The sequence below is a fragment of the Lepus europaeus genome, chromosome 1 (assembly GCF_033115175.1).
Source record: "Lepus europaeus isolate LE1 chromosome 1, mLepTim1.pri, whole genome shotgun sequence".
NCBI lineage: Eukaryota > Metazoa > Chordata > Mammalia > Lagomorpha > Leporidae > Lepus > Lepus europaeus.
The window spans coordinates 112128116-112153987 of NC_084827.1; the positions used below are offsets into that span (position 1 = coordinate 112128116).

A 25872-nucleotide genomic window follows, 5' to 3' on the forward strand; every position below is an offset into this window, starting at 1 on the left:
GAACAGTGTCCCCCAGGCTGTTATCTGTATCTGTTTCAACCACAGAATGTTTTAAGAATTTTAATATTTGGGGGCCGGCATTTGGCACAGCGGTTGAAACACTGCTTGAGAGACTTGAATCCCATGTCAGAGTGCCTGAGTTTGAGTCCTGGCCTCCCTTCTGAGCCAGCTTCCTGCTAATGTGCACATGGGAAGCAGCAGGTGATGGTTTAAGCACTTGGGTCCCTACTACTCATGTGGGAGACCCAGATTATTTTTTATTAAATATTTTATTTTATTTATTTGAGAGGTAGAGTTACAGACAGAGAGAGGGAGAGACAGAAAGAAAGGTCTTTCATCAGCTGGTTCATTCCCCCAAGTGGCTGCAACAGCCAGAGCTGAACTGATCTGAAGCCAGGAGCCAAGAGCTTCTTCTGGGTCTCCCACACAGGTGCAGGGGTCCAAGCACTTGGGCCATCTTCCACTGCTTTCCCAGGCCATAAGCAGGATCAGAAGAGGAACAGCCAGGACTTGAACTGATGCCCATATGAAATGCAGGTACCACACGTGGAGACTTAACCTACTATGTCACAGCATTGACCCTGGGAGACCCAGATTGAGTTCCTGGTTCCTGGCTTCAGAATGGCCCAGCCTCAGTTACTGTAGGCATTTGGGGATGAACCAGCAGGGAAATCGTTCTCTGCCTCTCTGTCTCCCTTCCTCCCTCCTTCCCTCCACCTCTCTTATAAATAAAAATAAATTTTTAAAAGAAGGAATTTTAAAAATCTAAAATTTGCTTCCTGCATTTAAGATTAGGGGCAAGCATGGGACCAGAAAGCTAGACACCAGTTAGGACACCTGCAACCATATCAGAGTACCTGGGTTCAATATCCCCTCTGGCTCCTGACCCCAGCTTCCTGCTAATGCAGCCCTAGAAAGCAGCCATGTTGATTCCAGTAATTTAGTTCTTCCCAACCATGTAGAACATCTGGATTGCTCTGCTGCTGGCTCCATGCTTTGGGTCCCCTGGATATTACAGGCATTTGAGGAGTGAACCAGCAAATTGGAATGCTCTCTACATATCTCAGTCTCTCCAAGAAATTTTAAAAATTAAAATCAGAACACTTCATGCTGTGGTTTATTTGTTTGAATCCCATGTCATAGTGCTTGGTTTGAGTCCCAGCTCCCCCTCTGACCCAGCTTCCTGCTAATGTGCACCATGGGAGGCAGCAAGTGATGGCTCAAGCAATTGGGCCCCTGCTACCCATGTGGGAGACCCAGATGGAGTCCCTGGCTCCTCCAGATGCTTATGTGAGGGTTTGGTCCCCAGGTAGCTTCCTGGGAACAGTAGAACCTTTAAGAGGTAGGAATGAGTGGAAGGCCTTTAGGTCATTGGAGGTGTGAGGTCAGTCTTGGCAACCCCTTGAGTTCTTGAAAGAGGGGCAGATGTTTGCACAATAATTAGACACCATATGGGAGAGCCTGCTCCCCAATATGGGGTTTGAGTTCCAGTTCCACTTCTGATTCCTGTTCCCTTCAAATGCAGATCTTGGGAAGCCACAGGTGATGACTTAAGTAGTTGGGTTTCAAGTACCCAAGTGGGAGACCAAGACTGGGTTTCAGGATTCTGGCTTTGGCTAGGCCCTTCCCTGGCTGTTCTGGCATTAGGGGAATTATTAACAAATAAATAAAAAAGATCAATCTCTCTCTCTCTCTCTCATAAATGTTAGCTAATTAATTAATTAAAATGTGAAGAAAGAATGCCTGGTCCCACACAGCTCTCTCTGATCCTGGTTCGAGATACAATCACTTACTTGTTTGCACAGTTCCTACCATTGCCTTTTCATGAGGGGACACAGCCAATGATTAAGCCTGCTTTAATCTGTTTGGAATTTCAATTTCAATCTCCAAAACTGAAAGCTAAAAACGAAAACAAAAACCCAACCAGAGAACAAACACACACACCTTTTGTGTGTGTGTGTGTGTGTGTGTTTTGTTTTTTGTTTTTTGTCATAGGTAGCCTATTTCAGGTATGTTTGCTAGAGTGACAAAAAAGCTGATAACTATGTAGCATATGAAAATTTCTAACTTCTCTCAAAAAAGAACATTAGAACGTCTGGCCCTCCTGGCATCCCCCATGATGCTGAACAGCATTTGCATTCTTAGTGGGAGCAAGAGTTCACACCACAGGCCTTTCCATGCTGTGCCCTTAACCCGGAGCCAAAGCACCAAGCTCCCTTGATCACTATGCTTGCATGGAGATTTTTCTTACAGCAGAGGGAGAAAAGTGAGCCATTTCTTGCACTTCTACCTATACCCCCAGAGGTAAACTAAGAGGGTAATCAGCTTGAAGGAAGAACTGTCCCATATTAAGCCCCTGTCATTTACCTTCCTGGACCATAGGGCAAGGCCAATGTTATACCTTTTATGGTCCCATGGTATTTTGCCCTCTTGGGATCCTTTTTTCTTTCTTTCTTTCTTTCTTTTTTTTTTTTTTTTTTTTTTTTGACAGGCAGAGTTAGACAGTGAGAGAGAGAGAGAGACAGAGAGAAAGGTCTTCCTTCTGTTGGTTCACCCTCCAATGGCTGCTACAGCTGGAGCACTGCGCCGATCTGAAGCCAGGCGCCAGGTGCCTCCCCCTGGTCTCCCATGTGGGTGCAGGGCCCAAGCACCTGGGCCATCCTCCACTGCCTTCCCGGGCCACAGCAGAGAGCTGGACTGGAAGAGGAGCAACCAGGACAGAATTCGGCACCCCAACTGGGACCAGAACCCAGTGTGCCGGCGCCGCAGGCAGAGGACCAGCAAAGTGATCCATGGTGCCGGTCTTGGGATCTTTTTTTCACAAAAATTTTAAAAATTATATCGGGGCCCGCTGCTTGATGTAGTAGGTTAAACTTCTACCTGCAACACCGGCATCCCATATGGTTACTGGTTCAGTCCTAGCTGCTCCACTTCTGATTCAGCTCCCTGTTACTGCACCTGGGAAGGCAGTAGAAGATGCCCAAGTTCTTGGGCCCTGCACCCATGTGGCTCCTGGCTTCGGATAGGCTCAGCTCTGGACATTGCTGCCATCTGGGGAGTGAACCAGCAGATGGAAGATTTCTCTCTCTCTCTCTCTCTCTCTCCCTCCCTCTGTCTGTAACTCTGCTTCTCAAATAAATAAATCTTTAAAAATTATATTAACTACCTCATTGGTATCAAGGCAGCTACATTCATACCACATATTAAAATATTTTCTTTGACCTAAAAGTTCTCTTGTTTTCCTTTTGATTTAAGTGGAATCCATAGGCTTTTGAGGATAACCAAAAGTGTTGAGGGCCCTAGGCCAGGTGGTCTCTGTGTCTAATGGGTGGTGACCCTGGCCTAGTGGGTACTCTTGATTTTGCTGCGAAACATTTTCATCCCCAATTCACCTGAATGACGGTCGGACACACAGCCCGTTCCTGCAGGTGAATTCATTTGCAGAGCAAGATCTCCTGGTGCAGTTCTGATTTTCATCCGCAGCATCAGCACAGTCTGCATCCCCATCACAGACCCAGACTTGGGGAATGCAGCCTGTGGGGTTGACACACATAAACTGGGAACTGGAGCAGTTTCTAGTCCCTGAAACCAAAGCACACAAGAATCAGAAACTATAGGAGAGTGCATCATAAACCATTACTCACTTTATATTCTGAGGGGTGAGCAGAAATATGAGGAAAACAGACAAATCATATTGCTATGGTAATAATAGATCAAAACATAAACACCACAAAAGGCTCCACTTTAATATCTCCAGACTTTGGATTTGGAATAAGAAATCAATATAATAAAATATCTCAGTGTTCTCCATAACAATAATATAAGATCATTTTTTTTCTTTAGGACTTAAGAAATACATCACCATTTTATTAATGGGATACCAAATGCTTTTGCATTTGGGTAACATTGTAAATTTATAACTAATAACACAAGCATGATGTGAGATGGACATTTTTATGCCAATTCTACAGATGAGAAAACCAGTGCTCTAAATGGATACCTAGGTAGCTCAAGGTCACACACCTAAAAGGAGGAAGAGTGGAGGCTTCAGACTAAGATTTTTCTTCCTCATAGCGATTTTTTTCAACTACATTATAGCTTCTGCCTCTAGTAGAATTAAGGTGGGTAGGAAAGGTGCATGTCAACAAGAAGTGACAGAAACCATGATATGGGAGGAAAGAAATGAGATGCAGAATATAGAATCATTATTATCTTCAGAATAGAAGAGTAGGTATTTTATCCAATCCCACAAAGGTGAATAGGAAACAAGAGGAGGAGGAAAAGTGTTTGCTACCATCCATGGACGTGCACTTGCCCACCACCCATTTCAGTGGTTAGAGTGCAGGTGGAGATACGGAGCACCACCAAACCCGCATTCTGTGAGGTTAGCACCAAGTGCAGGCATGGAAAGCACTGTTTTTATTGTTCTACCATAGCAAGACACCTTAGGGAAGGACTCCTTGCTCTACTGCTAATGGAAAATGGTGTTTTGTAATCCACTGAAACATAACAACTACAATCTCTCAGAAACAATTCTAAGATAATAGAGACACTGGAGACAAGGCTAATTGTGACACTGTCAGAGCTGCTATCAAGAGTGATCAAGGGGCCTGCGTTGTGGTGTAGCAGGTAAAAAGCTGCCACCTGCAATGCTGGCATTCCACATGGGTGCTGGTTTGTGTTCCAGCTGATCTACTTGCAGTCTAGCTCCCTGCTAATGGCCTGGGAAGAGCAGCAGTACTTGACCTCAGTGAGTGGGTACCTGCCACCCACATGGGAGACCTGGATGAAGTTCCTGGTTCCTAGTTCCTGATTCCTGGTTTCAGCCTCCCCCAGCCCTGGCCGTTGTGACCATCTGGGGAAGTGAGCCAAGAGATGTAAGATCAATGTTTCTCTCTGTGTGTCCATTCCTCTAACTCTGTAACTCTGATTTTCAAGATAAATAAATGGTTATTTTAAAAAAAAAGTGACTGCATTCTCTTTATGTGCTCTAGAAATATAAGCCACTATTTCTATCAGTGAAATGCAAGAGAAAAAAGTAAACATAAACATTTTTCATCATTCTAAAGGATTTAAGTGGATGACAGCAAACAATTCCAGAGTGAAAAATCAAAGGTGACATTTTGTCAGAGTGCACTCAATTAAAGACGATGGCCAATCAGCCTCCAAGCAAAGGGAAACAACTCTTCTGTGTTTTTCTGGAAGTGACTCTACAGAGGAATTAACTGGCTTCACTTACCACACTGGTGCCTTTGATCTTCATCACTCATGTCCCCACAGTCATTCGCACCATCACAGATCCAATCTTTAGGGATGCACCTCCCACTATCGCATCTGAACTCATGACTTGAACATGTTCGTGGAGGTTGTGCTGAAAAAGCTAAAAAGTACTCCCAGTGAAAAGAGTGACTTGCGGTCCAAAAGTCTTGAGAGAAGCCAACTGTAGCACGAGTGTCCTAGAACACTTGAAACAGCGCATTACCTAGGGGTAGCCAGCTAGGGTAGGTCCTCCAGGGAAAGGAGCAACAGTGACCAATGGTTTGAGGTAGAAGCAGTTGAGTGACACTGCAAACCCTGCTTAACCTGACTACTGAGATTGAACATGCACAGGTACAGTAGAAAAACAGCAGTCTTCTCCTAAGCAATGATATGAATTACCTACTATGTCATGCCTTTCCATATTAAAATCTGCATTTTGCCCAAAATTTTTTTTTTTTTGTGCACACCACCCCCTAGCATTCCCTATCCCTGTTCCTTGCTCTCATTTCCCTATTCTTGATTCTTATCACCCTTCAGCATATCATCTTTGTGGTATTTATTGCCTGTCTCCTCTGATTAGAATATAAGCTCCATATGGGTAAGGATCTTTGTCTTACAGATGCGGCTCAACAGAGCCTACAGCAAAGGTGTTCAATCAGTATCTATTGAGTTAAATCAATGTTACCCTTCTTTAAATTAGCCACCATTAACTCAAATCCTTTAATCCTAGGCCCACATCTGCCTATTCAACTTATCAAGTTGTCATTTGCCCCAAAACTCAGGAACCCCTCAAATTAGCCTAAGGCAAAAAAGAATTTAACTACTAAAGACACTGCACAATGATAATAATAAACAGATAATGATAATAATCAACAGAAACAAGACTGCTTAGGAAAGCTGGTATGGAGGAGTGTACACTGACACAGATTTTTTGAGGAGACATACATCTCTTTTGATACAGTAATACCCCTTCTAGAAACCCAGCCTATAAGAATCTTCCCAGGGATACCGTTGTGTCATAGTAGGTAAAACCGCTGCCTGCAATTCTGGCATCCAATATGGGAGCCGGTTCTAATTCCAGTTGTTACACTTCCCATCCAGCTCCCTGCTAATGTGCCTGGAAAGCAGCAGAAGATGGCCCAAGTGCTTGGGCCCCTGCGCCCATGTGGGAGACCCAGAACAAACTCCTGGCTCCTGGCTTTGGCCTAGCCCAGCCCTGGTTATTGCAGCCATTTGGGGAGTGAACCAGCAGATGGAAAACTTCTCTGCCTGTCTCTGTCTCTGTCTCTGTTTCTGTCTCTCTCTCTCTCTCTTTCTCTCTCTCTCTGTAACTCTGCATTTCAAATATAAATCCTTTTTTTAAAAAAAATCTTCCCACACATGCTAAAAGAATGTACAAGCAGCAATATTTTTCATAATAAAAAAAAAAGATGGAAAAATCTAAGTGCCCAACAGCTAGGAAAGGGATATAAACACATGGACAATCCATAGTTAGAGTATTATTCGTTAATACAAAGGAAGGAGGTAGCTTTGCATTTTCTGAAATGCTGACAAGATCTTACTGAGCTAAAAAAAAAACCATTGGAAGAAAGTCTGGATAGTAAGATCCTATCTGTGTCTGTAAAAATTACATACAAGATTTACAAAGTTAAGGAGGATTCCACCTTTAATAGTGATTATCTTTGGGAGTGAAGAGATTGGAAAAGGATGAATAAATGGAAATTTTAATTTTTTATCTCCATATTATTCTTTAAAATATACTTCTGCATATTATTACTTGATTTACTGCCTTAGGAATATAGTCACATATAGCCTCTGTGTTTATATTTTTTAAATATGTCAGACAATGGTACTGATTGCCATTACTATGATTTTAGCTCCCAAGAATAGATTTGGAAATATGTATTTATTCTTCATATATTTGAAGCAAGGGTTCATAAACATGAACCAATCTCTAGGACTATTCTACAAACTTAATAGTTAATTATTCTCTTTGCAGATCTTCAAGACTCTTTGCTTTCTATCAAACTTTGAATGTTGGGGGAAAAGAATATGGAAAAGTGCTCAGATACCAATTTGCAAACATTAGTCACAGAACTTCAGATGAAGATAAAACAGAAACAGAAAGTCTGGATTCAGCTGTAAGACTATAGTCCCCAAAAATATTCCTAAAATAAAAAGATTTATATATGATGGTACTTACTACAGTGATATTTATAGTAGAGGAAAAAACTAAAATTACTATAAATGCTTCATAACAGAGGCAGTTGAGTCAATGATAATATAACCACTCAGTGGAATATTACACAGTCACTAAAAGGAATATGAAAACTATCTTATAGAAGTGAGTTAACATTTTCTTAACCAGATAGTAAATATTTTAGGCTTATAGGCCATATGGTCTCTATTACATTTACTTGACATTGCCACTGTATCAGGAAGGCAGCCATATTTGATGTGGCTATATTCTAGTATAATTTTATCTATAAAGACTGGCCCTTAGCCATACTTTTGCTTACTCTATAGAGCAATATGATTGACAGATTTCAAAAAACCAATGCATTAGATCTTTATATTTTTACAATTTCATATGTAAAAAATGTGCATGGATACAGATTAGAATTTTCAAGACAAATGGAATGCAACTGCTTCTAGGAATGTAGGAATGGGCCCCTGGAACTTCTTAGGAAGCTCAGATGGCCCAGCAATGTCACCTCGTAAACAGGCCTGTAGAATAGAAAGAGGCTCTGTGTCCACTTCACGCCCCTCTCCTATGGTGACTCCAATCACTTTTGGATCCTCCCACGGTCTTATGGGCCAGAATTCAAATTCAGAAATCTGATAGTCAACTAAATCAATTGAGTTCTACAAGCCAGGCATTGGAGTATGTGCATCAACAACATAATCTCATTTTGTCAGTATCAGTCATGAACTTCTATATCTATTCAGCTCCCCACACAGTGTTCTGCACTAGTAGGTCTTTAATGAACATCTGCTGGTGCTGGCATTTTGATGCAATGGGCTAAGCCACCATCTGAGACTCCGGCATCTCATATGGGCATTGCTTCAACTCCTGGCTGCTCTACTTCCAATCCAGCTCCCTACTAATGCACACACCTAGGAAAGCAGAAGAGGATGGCCCAAGTACTAGGGCTCCTGCCCCTGACACCTACATGAGAGACCTAGATGGAGTTTTATGCTCCCAGCTTCAGTATGGTCCAGCCCTAGCTTTTGCAGCTATTTGAGGAGTGAACCAGCAAATGAAGATCTCTCTCTCCCTCTCTACTCTCTTCTCTCTCTGCCTCTCTCTCCCTCCCTCTCTCCCCCTCTCTCTTCCTCCCTCTCTCTCTCTTTTTCTCTCTGTGTGTATGTGTGCGTCTCCTTCTATATAACTCTTTCAAGTAAATAAAATAAATCATTTTTTTTAAACAATGAACAATGAGGGGTTTCAGCATCCCAGCTGGGAGCAGGAGCAGGGAGTGCAAGTGTTCGGCAGCCATGATCCTTGTCTGCATGTGAAGTGGGTGGACGAGACTGGGGTGGTCTAGCTACATCGTAATGCTTTTCAATCTGGTTTGGTCTCTTACCACAAGAGGCAGGTTCATCGGAGTTATCAGAACAATCTACTTCTTGATCACAGTACCAGTGTTGAGGAATACAGCGCCCAGATGTGCACTGGAATTCAGTGTTCCTGCATGTGTGAGTGGCTGCAGGAGGGAGACAAGATACAATTCAGGAGTAAAATATAAGCACGTTCCCATCAATCTTAACTCTCTGCTTTTATTTCTGAGATGGACAGTGGTTGTCAAGGAAAGCAGACTGAGGCTTGGGAAATGGGCTTGCATATAAACGTTCCATGGGGATGGAGAAACATGGGACAGAGAAAGTAGTCAACATGCCCTGGTTTGCCAGATTTTTTCCCCCAGATTAAGTGAATATAAAAAATAAAATGTGTTTTGTTTTTATGAGAACTATCTTTGTGATAATGAAATCATAAACTATATAAAATTAGCCTTGGTTTTATTATTTCTGCTAGAGTAAAATTAAATAAACCATATGGAAATAATAATTAAAAGCAAAACCAATATGAAGGTATCTGAGCTCACCCTACACACACCTTTTAGTCATGTTGGGCTATGACTCTAGAGAATTAGCAAAGCTCTAAATCTAAATGATTTTCCAAATCATTATGTGTACCAAGTCTGATAATTGTTCCAGTCTACAAAGTCCCCTTGCTTTGGCCCATGATATCAGATGATTTGCCCAGGGCAAAAATGATAGGGAAGCAGAGGTCCCCAGCAGATCAGCAATAACTGCAATCTAGCTAGCCCTGTCTGATGGCTCCAACCAAAATTCTGCCTCTACCTGCTGCTGCTGCTACCTACCACTGCAGCCCATTCCTGTTGATGGACTGAAGCCTGGCCTGATGATCAATTATTACAATACCCTGTGGTTTCCTTAGGAGGGGACCAGTGAGCAGATATACCCAGATATAACCACATATACCCATAACGGAGAAGGGCAATTACTAAATTCTTGAAATTATGAATCTACTTACACTAATTGTCGCAAAGTTATCAAGCTTAAGAAGGACCTTTAAATCTGAACTATAAATACAAGAAAATCATTTGAACCAAATTGCTAAATAAAAAATTAAGGTTTCTGAGGCCGGCGCCGCGGCTCAATAGGCTAATCCTCCGCCTTGCAGCGCTGGCACACCGGGTTCTAGTCCTGGTCGGGGCTCCGGATTCTGTCCTGGTTGCCCCTCTTCCAGGCCAGCTCTCTGCTATGGCCCGGGAGTGCAGTGGAGGATGGCCCAAGTGTTTGGGCCCTGCACCTGCATGGGAGACCAGGAGAAGCACCTGGCTCCTGGCTTTGGATCAGGGCGGTGTGCCGGCCGCAGTGGCCATTGGAGGGTGAACCAATGGCAAAAAGGAAGACCATTCTCTCTGTCTCTCTCTTTCTCACTGTCCACTCTGCCTGTCCAAAAAAAAAAAAAAAAATTAAGGTTTCTGAAATTTAAACATATTAAGGAGACATAAAAATACTTTCAGGTACTGATAGCCACAATAACCATATTAGGAATAAATAATAAAGGCTTAATGTCCAAATCCTGTCTGGAGTCCTTGAAGTCCTTCAAGAGTGGAACAAATGGCTCTTCAATTGTGGTAGGCCTCTGGAAGAAATATTTCAGATCAGGAGCATCCAGCCATGGAACAAAGAGAAGGGACTTCTCATCTCTCTTCAGTCATATCCTACTGCAACTGCCTAGCACATCCACTGAAAAAGTCAATATGAGCTCACAGCTGAAATTAGCCCAAATAGCTAGGCTATATCTATCTATCCATCTATATTCATATATATATTCATAAATATAGATGGATGAATATCTAAATATAAACATGGGTAAATATAGATGATATATATCTATAAATGTGAATAAATTAGATAGATAGATAGATCAATCGATCTTTGTATTAGCTCATGACTTACATTCCTGGAATTACAGAAAGAAAAGCAATTTTATCTTACTCACTGCAGTAAGTAGGGTTTTCATCACTCATATCTCCACAGTCATTGTCTCCATCACACAAGTAAAGTCGGGGAATACAAATATTTGTACTTTGACATTTTGTGTATCCAGGAGAGCAAGTGCGAGGAGCTTTAAAAAGATAACCAGATAAGTACTTGAAACATACCAAATACATAACATAAACCGTGTCCACGACAATAGCTCTGTTGCAGAACTCAATCCACTGGAAAGGAGGCATTTTTAAAGCTTTCAGAGAGGCATAATCAATGACACTTATATCACCTACATATTCTATGGTTGAAAGAGACATTTCCAGCTGACACCAGGGGGATTTCAGGGGAAGAGATTGCTTTGTAACTGAAATTGTCTATTTACATTGTTTCATGGTATCAACAAGAGTCCCAACTCTTGGTTAAATAAACTAACTGTGGAATAACCATAGTATGGTGTCATATGTAGCTGTAAAAAGAATGAAGATTTCTATATACTGAGCACTGATGGTACAATCCAGGATATCCTGTTCTTAGTAAGAAAGCAAAATTCTAAACAGTAGTCTGTCTTTTGTGTAAGAAAAAGTATGATAAAATTGAGTATCACTTATCCAAAAGGCTTGGGACCAAAAGTGTCTTGGATTTTTTTTTTTAATTTTGAAATATTTTTATATACATAAAGGAGATTACCTGGGTGGGCAACACATATCTAAACATAAAATTCATTTATTTTTCATAGTTATCATATAGACATAGCCTGAAGGTAATTTTGTATAATATTTTTAATAAATTTGTGAATGAGATGATGATTTCATGGTGTGAAATTTTGCACTGTGGTGCTTAAAATCTTTTGGATTTTGAGATACTTTGGAATTCAAATTTTCAGATTAAGTATGCTCAATATGTGTGTGTGTGTGTGTGTGTAGAGAGGGAGAGAGAGACGTTTACTAAGAAAGTATCCTAACGACAGATGGCATCCCACTGCATAACCCGACAGGAAGCAAGCAGCGTACAGAACAAAGATGAAAACTTCTACAAAAGCACCTAGTCACATAGCTATGTAGCTTTTAAAAAAATATTTCACTATTTATTTATCTTTTTAGAAATATTTATTTATTTATGTATTTGTTTGAAAGACAGAGGGGAGAGAGAGAGAGAAAGAGAGAGATTCCATCCACTGGTTCACTCTCCAAATAGGTGCAGCAGCCAGGGCTGGGCAAGGCTGAAACTGGAGCCAGATCCATCCTGGTCTCCTACCTGGGTGACAGGGGCAGAAGCACTTAGACCATGACATGCTACCTTCCCAGGTACATCAGCAGGAAATTGAATTGGAAGCAGAGCAGCCAGGACTTTGAGCCAGTGCTCTAATATGGGATGCTAGCATCGCAAATGGTAGCTTAACCTCACTGTGCCTCAATATCAGTCCCAGTCTTACATCTTTAACTTTGGAGCCATGTACATTATTTGTACAAATAAGAACAATGAAATAAGAATGAAAAAGAAAAGTGTTTCTTAAAATTTGGAAAGAATAACAAAAGAAGTAACCTATCAATCAAGTTGTTGGTATAACCCCACAAAGAAAACAGTTCAAATGACTTTAAAACCATTATTTTGAGTGCATATCACTGATGGGTCATAATCTAAGAACAAGAAGGACTGACCTGTAGTAAAAATATTATTAATAGTATTTTTGTGTGGTTAAAATAATTTCAAAATTATTATAGGCATTCAAAAATTATCATAGAACAAAGCAAATAAGTAACCACATTACTATCACAGAAACCAAGAATTTACTGAAAATAAATCTATCATATGACCCATCATTCCTGGGAATTCACCCAAACAAAATGAAATCAGCAAATGAAAGAGGGATCTGTAGTCCCATGTTCATTGAAGTTCAATTCACAATAGCTAAAATATGGAATCAACCCAGATGTCCATTAACTGATTACTGGATAAAGAAAATGTGGAATACATATGCTATGAAATATTACTCAGCCATATAAAAGAATGATGGGGCTGGTGTTGTGGCATAGCAGGTAAAGCTGCCACTTGCAGTGCCAGCATCCCATATGAGTGCAGGTTCAAGTCACAGCTGCTCCACTTTTGATCCAGCTCTCCACTATGACCTGGGAAAGCAGTAGAAGATGGCCCAAGTGCTTGTACCCCTGCACCCATATGGGAAACCCAGCAGAAACTCCTGGCTCCTGGCTTTGGATCAGCCCAGATCCAGCTGTTGCAGCCATTTGGGAAGTGAACCAGCGGATGGAAGATCTCTCTCTCTCTCTCTCTCTCTCTCCCCCTCTGCCTTTCAAATAAATAAATAAATCTTTTTTTTAAAAAAAAAAAAAAAAGGATGAAATCTGCTGGCACTGTGGTGTGGTGCAGTGGGTTAACGCCCTGGCCTGAAGCACTGGCATCCTGTACGGGCACCGGTTCTAGTCCCGGCTGCTCGACTTCCAATCCAGCTCTCTGCTGTGGCCTGGGAAAGCAGTAGAAGATGACCCAAGTCCTTGGGCCCCTGCACCTGTGTGGGAGACCCAGAAGAAGCTCCTGGCTCCTGGCTTCGGATCGGCACAGTTCCGGCCACTGTAGCCATCTGGGGGAGTGAACCAGAGGATGGAAAACCTCTATCTCTCTCTGCCTCTCCTGCTTTCTCTGTGTAACTTTCAAATACATAAATAAATCTTTTTTAAAAAAAAAAAAGGATGAAATCCTATCTTTTGCAACAAAATGAATGCAAATGAAAACCATTATGCTGGCCGGTGCTGCGGCTCACTAGGCTAATCCTCCGCCTTGCGGCGCTGGCACACCCGGTTCTAGTCCCGGTCGGGGCTCCGGATTCTGTCCTGGTTGCCCCTCTTCCAGGCCAGCTCTCTGCTATGGCCCGGGAAGGCAGTGGAGGATGGCCCAAGTGTTTGGGCCCTGCACCCCATGGGAGACCAGGAGAAGCACCTGGCTCCTGGCTTCGGATCAGTGCGGTGCGCTGGCCGCGGTGGCCATTGGAGGGTGAACCAATGGCAAAAAGGAAGACCTTTCTCTCTCTCTCTCTCTCTCTCTCTCTCTCTCTCTCTCACTGTCCATTCTGCCTGTCAAAAAAAAGAAAAAAGAAAAAAAGAAAAAGAAAACCATTATGCTTAGTGAAATAGGCCAGTCCCCAAAACACAAATATCATATGTTTTCTCTGATATGTGGCAGTTAATATAGAATACACATAAATGTATGGGAATGAAATGGAGGTCTTGTGATGATTGTTGTTCTGAGCCCTTGTTTATACTCCTGTGGAACTGTGTTATTCCTATTTTTCACCTGTTGAGTATTATAGTTAGTGGTGAATTATGCCTGTGAATATAGAGTGAATTAAAATTAAGTCTGCAAAAACTGATGAAAGGAAGAGATGGGGGTGGAAGGGGAATTGGGAGGGGGACAGAGGGAAGTGTGGTTGTCTTCTTAGAACTATACCTACAGAATGCATGACATCTCCTCTCTTTATATTTTTTTAAAAAGGAGGGGAGGGATTAGAAGAGGTTGGAAGGCAAGCGATTTCATCTTTGCTGTTTTGCCTAGAATCAATGTTCTCAAGCACCTCAGTGTACTTAGAGCACACTGGCATTTTGTAAATGCCAAAGAAGTTTCTAACTGAAATCCTTTGAATGCCCAAAGAAAATCTACTGGTGCCACCAGTAAAGATTGATGCCAATCTGCCCCTCTAGTACAGGTGCTGGTACATAATAACACTTACTCTGTTTTCCATGCATTCAGCAAACACAACAGCCCTCCATGTCCAAGGGTTCCAGCCCCACAGATTCAACCCAAATTTGATTTTTAAAAATCCCAGTACGCTATGGCGCAGCAGGTTAATGCCCTGGCTTGAGGCACTGACATCCTGCATGGGCGCCAGTTTGAGTCCCGGCTGCTCCACTTCCAATCCAGCTCTCTGCTGTGGCCTGGGAAAGCAGTAGAAGATGGCCCAAGTCCTTGGGCCCCTGCACCTGCATGGGAGACCCTGAAGAAGCTCCTGGCTCCTAGCTTTGGATCGCCACAGCTCCGGCTGTTGCAGCCATTTGGGGAGTGAACTGGCAGATAGAAGACCTCTCTCTCTCTGTCTCTACCTCTCTGTAACTCTTTCAAGTAAATAAAGTAAATCTTTAAAAAAAAAAATCCCAGAACAAAACTGCATCTGTATTGAGTATGTACCAATTTTTTCCTTGTCATGATTCCCTAAACTACACAGTATAATAACTATTTACATTGTTTAAATATTCTAGGTAACCTAAACAAAGAAGCCAAAAATTTCAGCATAAAAAAGAGGCATAATTATAGAATCTAGAAAGTGAATAATTTATAATCTTAAATCTAAATGGAATATCAAGGTAAATTTAATTTTTTCAATTTAAAAACTATTTCCTAGCTCTTTCTAATAAAAAGTCCTAGAATCTATAAAAACCAAATCGGGGGCCCGCACCATGGTGCAGTAGGTTAATCCACTGCCTGTTGCTTCAGCATCCCATATGGGCGCCGGTTCTAGTCCCGGCTGCTCCTCCGCCAATCCAGCTCTCTGCTATGGCCTGGGAAAGCAGTAGAAGATGGCCCAAGTCCTTGGGCCCCTGCACCCATGTGGGAGACCGGGAGGAGGCACCTGGCTCCTGGCTTTGGATCAGCACAGCTCCAGCCATTGCGGCCACTTGGGGAGTGAACCAAAGGAAGGAAGACATTTCTCTCTGTCTTTCCCTCTCACTGTCTGTAACTCTACCTCTCAAATAAATAAATAAAATCTTTTAAAAAATAGGAATGGGCATTCCAAAATGCAATTTCCTTGAATAGGCGGCTAATTCCAGGTCTGGGACAGGAAATCAGCGAGATGAGCCTGAGTATGGAAGTATGAAGCGGGTCTTCTCTAACAACAAGGTTTGCCTAAGAAAGGACAATACCAAATATGCTCAAATGTATCAAAAAGATATATTTTGGCATTATATTAAAACTCAAATATGTATCACTTCTCAGCCTTTTGGTAAAGATTAAGTGTAAAACTCAAATATGTAAATAAGCGTAAGTTCAATAACACTAAAAATTAAAATTTACTGTTCTTGGTGATTAATTCATTGTTCTGAAAACTGACAATTCTAATCAAGCACTTATCCTGCAATACCATAATAGACAACAATAGTTAATAAGAGAAATTTCTTCTTTGTAGAACTTTAGCTCACGGGCAGAAGGAATAAAAGAATTTTTAATGCCTATTTTGTAACATTTAACATGATTATGAAACAACCACCCACGGATGCTGAAACCACTGGGTGAAAAGTGGATTCAGGTTGACATTTTATAAAAGATTTATTTATTTGAAAAGTAGAATTACAGAGGGATGGAGAGACAGAGGGGGAAAGAGAGAGAGAGAGAGAGAGATATCCCAATGGTTCACTCACAAAATGGCTTCAACAGCCAGGAGCCAGCAGCTTCCTCTAGGTCTCCCGCATGGGTACAGGGGCCCAAGCACTGGGCCATCCTCTGCCACCCTCCCAGCTCACCAGCAGAGAGCTGGATCAGAAGTGGTGCAGCTGGGACCTGAACCAGTGTCCATATGGGATGCTGGCACTGCAGATGGCAGCTTTACCAGCCATGCCATGATGCTGGTAACTCAGATTGACACTTGATCCACTGATTAGGTCAACAAACTAAAGATTATGTGCCTCATGACATGATGCAGCAGCGAATACACAGCTCTACTTATGAAGTTTTCTTACCCAAAGAATTGAGTCTAGAATAATAAACCTTTAGGTCTAAATTCCAGTTCATAGGAAATAAGTAGTATAAAATAAATTAAATATATCAGTTATGCAATTAGCCAAATTGAAAATGTGAGCTATTCTATAGGACAAATCACCCATTTTTTTCTAACAAGTCAATGACAAAATAATTGAGAATTATTGAGGCATAAATGAGATTAAAGAGTTATCAACATTAAAATCAATGTGTAGACCTTGTCTGAATTCTAATATGAACAGAGTGATGGTAAAAAGGCATTTTGAGGACAAGCAACAAAATGTGAAGAAGGACTAAGGACTCGAAGTTATGTAAGTATTGCTGACTTTGCTAAGCACTGCAGTGACATGGTAGCTGACTTTCAAAATGTCTTTTTTCATAAAATGCATGTCTAGGAGTGTTCTTAAAATACTGGGGAAAAAGGTGACTGACAGGAGATAGATGAAATAAGATTGGCATTGGCTGATAATTGCTGGAGCTAGGTGAGGAGTATGTTATATTATTCTTTCTACTTTAATATATTTTTTAAATTTTCCATAAGAAACATTTTTGTATATAGCAGATTCAAATAATATTACATGTAACTCTAACTCCAAAAGCAGCAGAACAGGTAGATACATCCAAACTGAAAATACCGTGCTTGAACTCAAACTATGGTCTTTTGTTTTCCCAAGAAGCTAAGGTACAGGGGCCACCATTATGGTGTAGCAAATAAGGCCGCCAGCTGCATCCCATATGGGAGATGGTTTGTGTCCTGGCTGCTCCACTTCCAATCCAGCTCCCTGCTAACATCCTGGGAAAAGCAGCAGAAGATGGTCTAAATCATTGGGCCTCTGCCACCCACATAGGAGACTGAATGAAGTTCCTGGCTCCAGACTTCAGTCTGGCCCAGCCAGGGGCCATCTGGGGAATAAACCACCAGATGAGAAGCTCTTTCTCCATCTCTCTCTCTATATATAAAACTCTGACTTTCAAATAAATAAATAAATCTTTTTAAAAAAGTCAAAATCTCAGAAGTTTAAAAAAACAATAATTCAGAAAGCTATTTCTATTTATAATAAAAATGAAAGAGATACCATTTTAGTCAATATTGCCCTATCTAGTTTTGTGCACAACAAGCATTAACCAGCATGCATTTACCACAGATATTTTTGTCAGAAACTACTGGCAAAGACTTAAAACAATCCAAAATTTTAGTCCAGCAAGTATGCAACCATAGACAAAATATTCAAGGTTAAACTATTCAATGGTTGTATGGATCCATCAATTTAAGTGAAGAATTCAAATATTAGAGCTATTTTAAAAATTATTTAGTATAATATATTTTAAAAAAATTGGGTCGGTGCTGTGGCATAGTGGGTAAAGCTGCCGCTGCCTGCAGTGCTGGCATCCCATGTGGGCGCCGGTTCAAGACCCGGCTGCTCCACTTCCGATCCCACTCTCTGCTATGGCCTGGGAAAGCAGTAGAAGATGGCCTAAGTCCTTGGGCCCCTGCACCCACGTGGGAGACCCTGAAGAAGCTCTTGGCTCCTGGCTTCAGATCTGCACAGCTCCGGCTATTGTGGCCAATTGGGGAGTGAACCAGTGAATGGAAGACCTCTCTCTTTTTCTCTCTCTCTCTGCCTCTCCTCTCTCTGTAACTCTGACTTTCAAATAAAGTAAATCTTTAAAAAAAAAAAAAGGAAATTTATGTTCTTAGAAAAATCAGTAGTTTTTTTAAACATTTTTATGCAAAAATTTAATCTCTTGTGATCTAAGACATCAAAACCAAGGTCATAGAAAATATGGAAGATAAACTTACGGCAGTTTCTCTCATCTGAAGTGTCATTATCATGGCAGTTGTTTCTGCCATCACAGACAAAGCTTTGAGGTATGCACCTTCCATTACTGCAAGTAAACTCCGTGGTGCTGTTACAGTTCCTGAACAGGCACCCTTCCTCATCACTGTTGTCACCACAGTCATTGTAGTAATCGCAGCGGTAATGGTACTGGACACAGCGCCCGTTGGCACAGGTGAAGGCTGTTGGCGGGCAGGTGTGAAATGCTAGAAGCAGGGGAGAATCGAGGGGAAAAAAAAAAACCCTCTTGGTTAAAGCATTACCCTTATTTCTAAAAAGATACAATGAAATAAAATGAACACTTTGAGTTTACCTACATAGGCAAAAACGGCTGCCAATCAGACTGCATGCAGAGTGAGACAACACTTTAGATCATTAAGCAAAATATGTTGTACACCCTTTTGAAGCAAATGAAGTATTTTAGGCAAAAATCAGTCCCTCCATATTTCTATCTAACTGAGATATTACTATCTCAGTTTAAAAGTGTTTCTCAGTCACAGAAAGCTTTGAAAATACAGTTTATTTGGGGAAAATTAAAATTCCAAGCCTGCATGTACATGGTCTCTTAGAAAAAGATAACCAACCTCCGAAATCCCCGAGAAAGTCCACTGTGCCTTTGTCATTCTATTCACATCCAAGACCTGGGTGTCATTTCCACAGAATCATTGTATTAATGACCTTTCTGTTAGGAAAATTCATAAAATACTAACTCTATCAGAGTATGGGAAAATGGGCTTAGCATGTACCACACTCTGTGCCAAGTATTCTCTGTGGTTTCCACTTTTCACAAGAATCCTAGTGACAGCTCCGTGGTACAGATGAGATGTCTGAGGTTCAGAGAGTTTAAATAACTTCCTCAGGGGTACAGAGATTGTCAGTGGCACAGCCAGGATCTCAATCCAGTGCTTTGAGTCTTAACCACCACAGAGGTGATGGAACAGAAACACAATGTAGATGATCTGAGTTATATGTTTTGTGCCATTCACACATAGCAGGATTCTGTAGCAGACACTTGGTACAAAGATGCCGTTTGCTCCTAACAAAAGTGCTCAGAGTCCAACTTACCACAGACGCTCTGCAGCTCATCGCTGTTGTCCCCACAGTCATTGTCGTTATCGCATTTCCACTGCTCAGAGATGCAGCGCCCATTGAGGCAGGTAAACTGGGATGCATCACACCGGGAACCACTGTCCACGATGCAGTGCTTATTATTGTTGGCCAGATACCACTGGCCCTCATGCGGACACTGGCACTCAGCACCATGTGGACCTGAAGACAGGGCAAAAAGAAAAGACTGATGTAACAAGCATCCATGTTAAGTCTCCTACAGGACAAACTTGAAACAGCTTCTACATTAAATACTCTATAAGACAAGCCATGGAAAGTGTGCCCATCACCTTTCAACTATATTCTCAATCATCTGTCCATCAAGAGAAAAACAACTATCAGTCTAATAAATGTGCCAATGCATCCTACTCTTGAAACAACTACCTCTCATCTGCAACCTCCATGATTCTGTCTTTTCAGAAAAATTGGCAAAGAAATAGTATACTGGACAACAATAGTTACTGGACTTCAATGTGGATTTTTTTCTCCTGTTAGGGATGAATATTCTTTGGACCTCTTTTAGCAATGGCTATTATAAGTATTCTTTTTTTTTTTTTTTTTTTTTTTTTTTTTGACAGGCAGAGTGGACAGCGAGAGAGAGATAGAGAGAAAGGTCTTCCTTTTGCCGTTGGTTCACCCTCCAATGGCCGCCACGGTTGGCGCGCTGCGGCCAGCGCACCGCGCTGATCTGATGGCAGGAGCCAGGTGCTTCTCCTGGTCTCCCATGGGGTGCAGGGCCCAAGCACTTGGGCCATCCTCCACTGCACTCCCTGGCCACATCAGAGAGCTGGCCTGGAAGAGGGGCAACCGGGACAGGATCGGTGCCCTGACTGGGACTAGAACCCGGTGTGCTGGCGCCGCAAGGCGGAGGATTAGCCTATTGAGCCGCGGCGCCGGCCCTATTATAAGTATTCTACACCTTTGAATCTTCATGAGCAAAGTCTTACCTGGCACACAGATATGGCTGCAGCCCCCATTAAACTGATCACAGGGATTGCTACATTGCCGCTGCTGGTGTTTCACAACAGTGCAAATACCCTTAGGTCGCATGGGCAAATTCGTGGTCATCGCAATCTGTTCTGACCCATCATATTTGTTAGCCCGGTAAATTTTTTGTGTGTATAAGTCAGTCCAGTAAATATACTGATCATAGACAGTTAGGCCAAAAGCATGAAAGGCTGTGTTGACAATGACTTCCCGTCCCGTGCCTGTTAGGGTGCTGCGTTCAATCTTCCGCCTAAAATAAAGTTGGGGAAAAAATGCTGAAATCCACAAAGAATTAATTTTTCTCAACTAGAAGCCTAACTCCTGGGCCTAAATAATGTTTCAAACAAGCCTCCATCTTCCTTCCTGCCTGCCTTCCTTCCTTCCTTCCTCCCTCCCTCCCTCCCTCCCTTTCTCTCTCTCTCTCTCTCTCAAATATTTTATTTATGCATTTGAGAGAGAGAGAGGTCTTGCAGCCACTGGTTCACTCCCCAGATGGCTGCAATGGCTGGAGCTGGGCCGATTTGAAGTCAGGCGCCAGGAGCTTCTTCTAGGTCTCTTATGTGAGTGAAGGGTCCAAGCACTTGGGCCATCTTCCACTGCTCTTGGGCCACAAGCAGGGAGCTGGACCAGAAGAGGAGCAGCAGGGACATAAACTGGTGCCCATATAGGATGCTGGCACCACAGGCAGAGGCTTGGCCTATCACACAGCACTGGCCCCAAGCCTCCATCTTTCTTTCCAAGTGGGGCCCTTGGTAGTTAGGATGTATCTTCTATTGATAAGAAGTCTTATGTGCTTATCAAACAAGGACATACCAAAATTGTTGACTTTCAAATATTAATACAACCTTTTCAACTTGATATTTACTGCTTATTTTGAGGTGTTGACCTAGAATGATCCAATTTAGGATCACAAAACACTGCTGCTTGGTTTCAAATGAGAAAGTGAAGAAAATATCAGGATGCTCGGTACTTGGCATCACAAAGACCAAATCATCAAGAAGTCAGCAAGAAGAGATGACTGACATGTAGACACCAGCCACAATAAATGAAATAATTTCATCCTTTCAACTATTGCTTTAGGATGACTGCAGTGTTAGGCATTTGGGGGTTTCAGAGAAGTTACATACAAAGTTAGTATTGACAGAAATTTATAAAGCAAAAATTATGAGATTTGCTGAGAAGAAGTTTGCCAGAGAAGAAAAGTCTATTTGAGAAGATGATCAAAAGTCAAAGATTAAAAATAAATATTTTAAAAAGATACTAAATACTAAAGCCCAGGGAAAAATCAATATTAATATGCACTTAAAAGTTATTCATACTGCAGGCATTTATCCTAACATTGAAGACATGGGCTAGAGTACCTATGTCCCATATCAGAGTACCTGGACTTGATTCCCAATTCTGGCTCCTGATTCTAGCTTCCTGTTAATGCATACCCTGGGAAGCAGCAGCAATGACTCAGTAGTTGGTCCTGGGAATTGAATTCCTGGATCCAGTTTCGGCCCAACTCAGACCCAAACATTGCAGGCATTTGGGGAGTAAACTAGCAGATGGCGGAGCCTCGTCTCTCTCAAATAAATAGGAATATTTTAAAACTTTGGGGGCCAACATTATGGAACAGTGAGCTTAGCTGCCATCTGCAACACCAACACTCCATATTAGAGCATCACTTTGAGTCTCAGCTACTCCGCTGCTGATCTAGCTCCCCGCTAATGTGCCAGAGAAGGCAGCAGAGGATGGCCCAGGAACTTAGGCCCCTGACATCCATTTGGGAGACTGAGATGGAGCTCCATGTCCCTGGATTCAGCCAGGACCAGACCCAGCCATTGCAGCCATTTGGGGAGTGAACCAGCAAATAGAAAATCGATTTCCCTTTCTCTTTCTCTCTCTCTCTCCCTCCCTCTCTCTCCATATCTAGAAACAATTGAAGTGATTCACATTTTATACTAGTTGCCCACAGTCTGTTGACTATAAATTGAGCAATTATATTTCTAATTACAGTTGAAAACACAGGTGTATTAGCAACGCATCTTTAAATGTTTTTTAGTTCATAATTATTCAATCTCAAGATACAGTTAAAGTTTCACATATACAGTCAATAAGCTAGAATATATAGTTACTAATACTGTGATTCTACATTTGGCAACATCTCTCTGGCATGTTATATTTTCATCAAATTATACAAATCCCTCTTCTTTATAAGTAGCGGGGAGGGAGGAGCTCTTCTTACAACACCCACATGAGTAACCAAAGACACATACAGGCTAGCATCTGCCCAGTAGAGAAGGTCTGTCTCATAGTCCAGAGTGAGTCCATTGGGCCAAACCAGGCTAGTATTCACAATGGGTACCCGGAAGTTTCCTCCCAGTGTGGCTCTCTCAATTTTGGCATTCATGCCCCAGTCAGTCCAGTACATGTACCTAGTCAACCAAAAGGAATCATAAGTAATTCATCATAAAGAACTTCACAGTCCTTTTTACTTAAACAAATGGCAGCACTCTTTAATTGTTAGTTGACACTAATATGGCAAAAGAAACTCTACTACATTTCTACCCACACAACTTGCCCTAAAAGGATTTGCCCAGTCAGAACACTGATTACTTAGTATCTTTTTATCATCAAAAGGAATTACCTATCACACCCCCCTTCCCAGGTAAAATCACTCAATGGGATTTCACCTTTGAATCATATTTAAGTCAATAATATGCTAGCTGCCTCTGAACATAAAATATTTCAGGCCTTACTCCCTCCATAAATAAGCAGATAGAAATGCAATAAAGAAGATCATAGCCTACCCTCGGCAGGGATCTAACACAATTGCTCTTGGTTTTGAAACACGGGCTATTAGGGTGCGCTTGGATCCATCTTCAGCCATGGAATTAATCGTCTGGTTGGAGAAGTCACTGTAGTAAATTCTCCTGTTGATCCAGTCAAAGGCAATACCATCAGGGGTCCCTATATCTGGACGAGCACCAGCAAACACACATACAAAGATGTTAGAGTCTTAATATGCATAAGAAACATACCATCATTTGTGTGTGAACCTGGGGTCACTTACCTGAAGCAATGACAGTTGGAGAATGGTTCCCTGAATACAAGCTGACATAGGAAATCTGGCCAGGTCCAGAGACTACTTGTTGCGTGAAGTAGATTCTATTATTTATGTTGTCATAGTCCACAGCTATGGCATTTCTTTCCACATCTATTGCTTGGAAAGGTGGGCTGTGATTTTCAGGGTCCAAATTTAAACTTCTCACGGAATTATCCAAGGCAAAGATGAGAAAATTTTCTGTTGAAATGGCACAGCTCTTGCCATCACTTTCCAAAGTCCCAAAGGCACAGCCACATTTTGGAGTGTTTGAACCAGGCAAAGCGAAGCAAAGATGGGAGCACCCACCATTATTCTCCAAGCAAGGGTTGTTGTTGACCTCTGATGGCGACCGGGGCTGGACAGTCTCATCAAAGACAGTCACATCTCTTAGCCAGTTGATATTGTCTCTTATCACTGTTGGAGGCTCTGTGTTCGCTGGTTCCTTGCTCGCTTGGAAGACTTTTTTCAAATTCCTATCTACCCATATGATAGAATTTTGAAAAACAGTGATGCCATAGGGAGTTGGGTACCGACTACCATAACGAACCACTTCTGATCCACCACCATTAGGATGGATCCTTGCAATGATATCTAAAGAATCATCAACCCAATATATATAGCCATTGCTACGGTCCACTGCCAAGCCCCGTGGTGTGACAATGCCATCTGATACAAGCACAGTTCGATTGGTACAGTCAAGAAGAGAACGTTCAATCTTTGGTTTCTGCCCATAGTCAGCCCAGAAGAGGTATCTGTTCTTGGGGTCTACAACTATATGCCGAGGCATATCCACTGTGACTTTAAGGAGAATACGGCGATAGGTGGTATTGATCCGAAGAACTTCTATGAGTGTTTCAGACACAAAGGCATTGGTGAAATAAAGATTTCCTATAGGAAAGTGAAAGAGTATATTGATGAGTGGAAAAGCAAGAAGAAGAAAGGGAGTATCCTTTCAAATTCAGAACAAAATACAAGGGTACTCCAAAAGGTTTGTGAAAAACATGGAACTAAAAGAAGTTTATCTTGTTGCAAAAAAAAAAAAAATTGAAATCCATGTATAGCTTTTTAGTATTATGCATTTTCTATGAACTTTTTAAAGACCTCTTATAAGTGAGACAGAGGTCAGTACATTTTGTCTTTTCATATTGGTAGAAATAAAGGCCTCAGTTTACAAAACTAAATATTTACTCTCAGGAAGTAAAAACAGTGTTTCTTCAAATTTAGAGAGAATGTGCTTATGCTCATTTTCTAAAACAGATTACAATTCATAGCAAACATCATCGCTCACTATTACTGAAATATGTGTTTTCCAGAATGTTTTTCCTCTTCTACCTGAAGCATGGAATGTCTGCACACATTATCATGATATAGTCTCTACTCTAACATGAAGACAGTACCATAGAGGAGCGCCAGAGCATCTCTAGTTGTCACAGACATTATCAAATGCACTTTGTGCTTCACATGAATATGAGGTCTTTTTTCAATCTTTCTAACTAATAGAGGTGTTCTCATCCCATAGATTTTCTAAAAGCCACCAATCCAAAGTCCATTTCTCTTTGGATATTAGAGCACAATGTAAACTCTAGAATAAAAGAAATGCTATATCAAAACCTGTGGGACATAGCAGCAAAAGCCGTATTAAGAGGGAAGTTTACAGCATTAAGTGCTTGCATTAAAAAAAGAGAGAGAAATGTCTCAAATTAAAGATCTAATGATCATCTTGAAGACTTAGAAAAACAAGAACAAACCAAATCTAAAATCAGCAGGAGGGGAGAAATAATAAGGATCAGGGTAAACAAATGAAATTGAAACTAAAAGCAATATAAAAAAAAATCAACAAAACAAAAAGTTGCTATTTTGAGAAGATAAACAAAATATATAAGCCTCTAGCAAGATTAACAAAGAAAAAAGAAAGAAAACTCAAATAAGCAAAATTAGAGATGAAAAAGGATACATTACAGCCTATACCACTGACATACAATGGTTGGTAATAAACAACTATGAAGAACTCTATGCAACTAATTGGAAAACCCCAAAGAAATGGATAAATTCTTGGATTCATTTAACCTAATCATGATTAAATCAAGAACATGCAGACAACTTGAACATATCCATACAAGCAATGAGATTGAAGTAGTAATCAAAGTCTTCCATCAAGGAAATGTCAGGTCTTAATGGTTTTACCACTGAATTCTACAAAACATTCAAAGAGGAAGTAACTCCAATATTCTTCAAACCATTCCAAAATATTGAACAGGATAGAACTCTGCCAAAATCATTTTATGAGATAAGCATTACTTTGAT

At 41.3% G+C, this 25872-nt stretch overlaps 1 protein-coding gene across 1 annotated transcript in view; it reads right to left on the reverse strand.

Moving 5' to 3' along the window:
• LRP2 (LDL receptor related protein 2) overlaps positions 1–25872 on the reverse strand; it is a 195170-nt gene that overhangs the window by 60481 nt on the left and 108817 nt on the right. Inside the window, exons 39-48 of the mRNA XM_062196314.1 lie at positions 23536–24456; positions 23273–23438; positions 22739–22897; positions 20438–20727; positions 19449–19652; positions 18347–18589; positions 10796–10921; positions 8847–8966; positions 5240–5371; positions 3393–3582 (exon numbers count right to left, since the gene is read on the reverse strand). Coding sequence (XP_062052298.1) covers positions 3393–3582; positions 5240–5371; positions 8847–8966; positions 10796–10921; positions 18347–18589; positions 19449–19652; positions 20438–20727; positions 22739–22897; positions 23273–23438; positions 23536–24456 — 2551 coding nt within the window. The remainder of the gene's footprint in view (positions 1–3392; positions 3583–5239; positions 5372–8846; positions 8967–10795; positions 10922–18346; positions 18590–19448; positions 19653–20437; positions 20728–22738; positions 22898–23272; positions 23439–23535; positions 24457–25872) is intronic.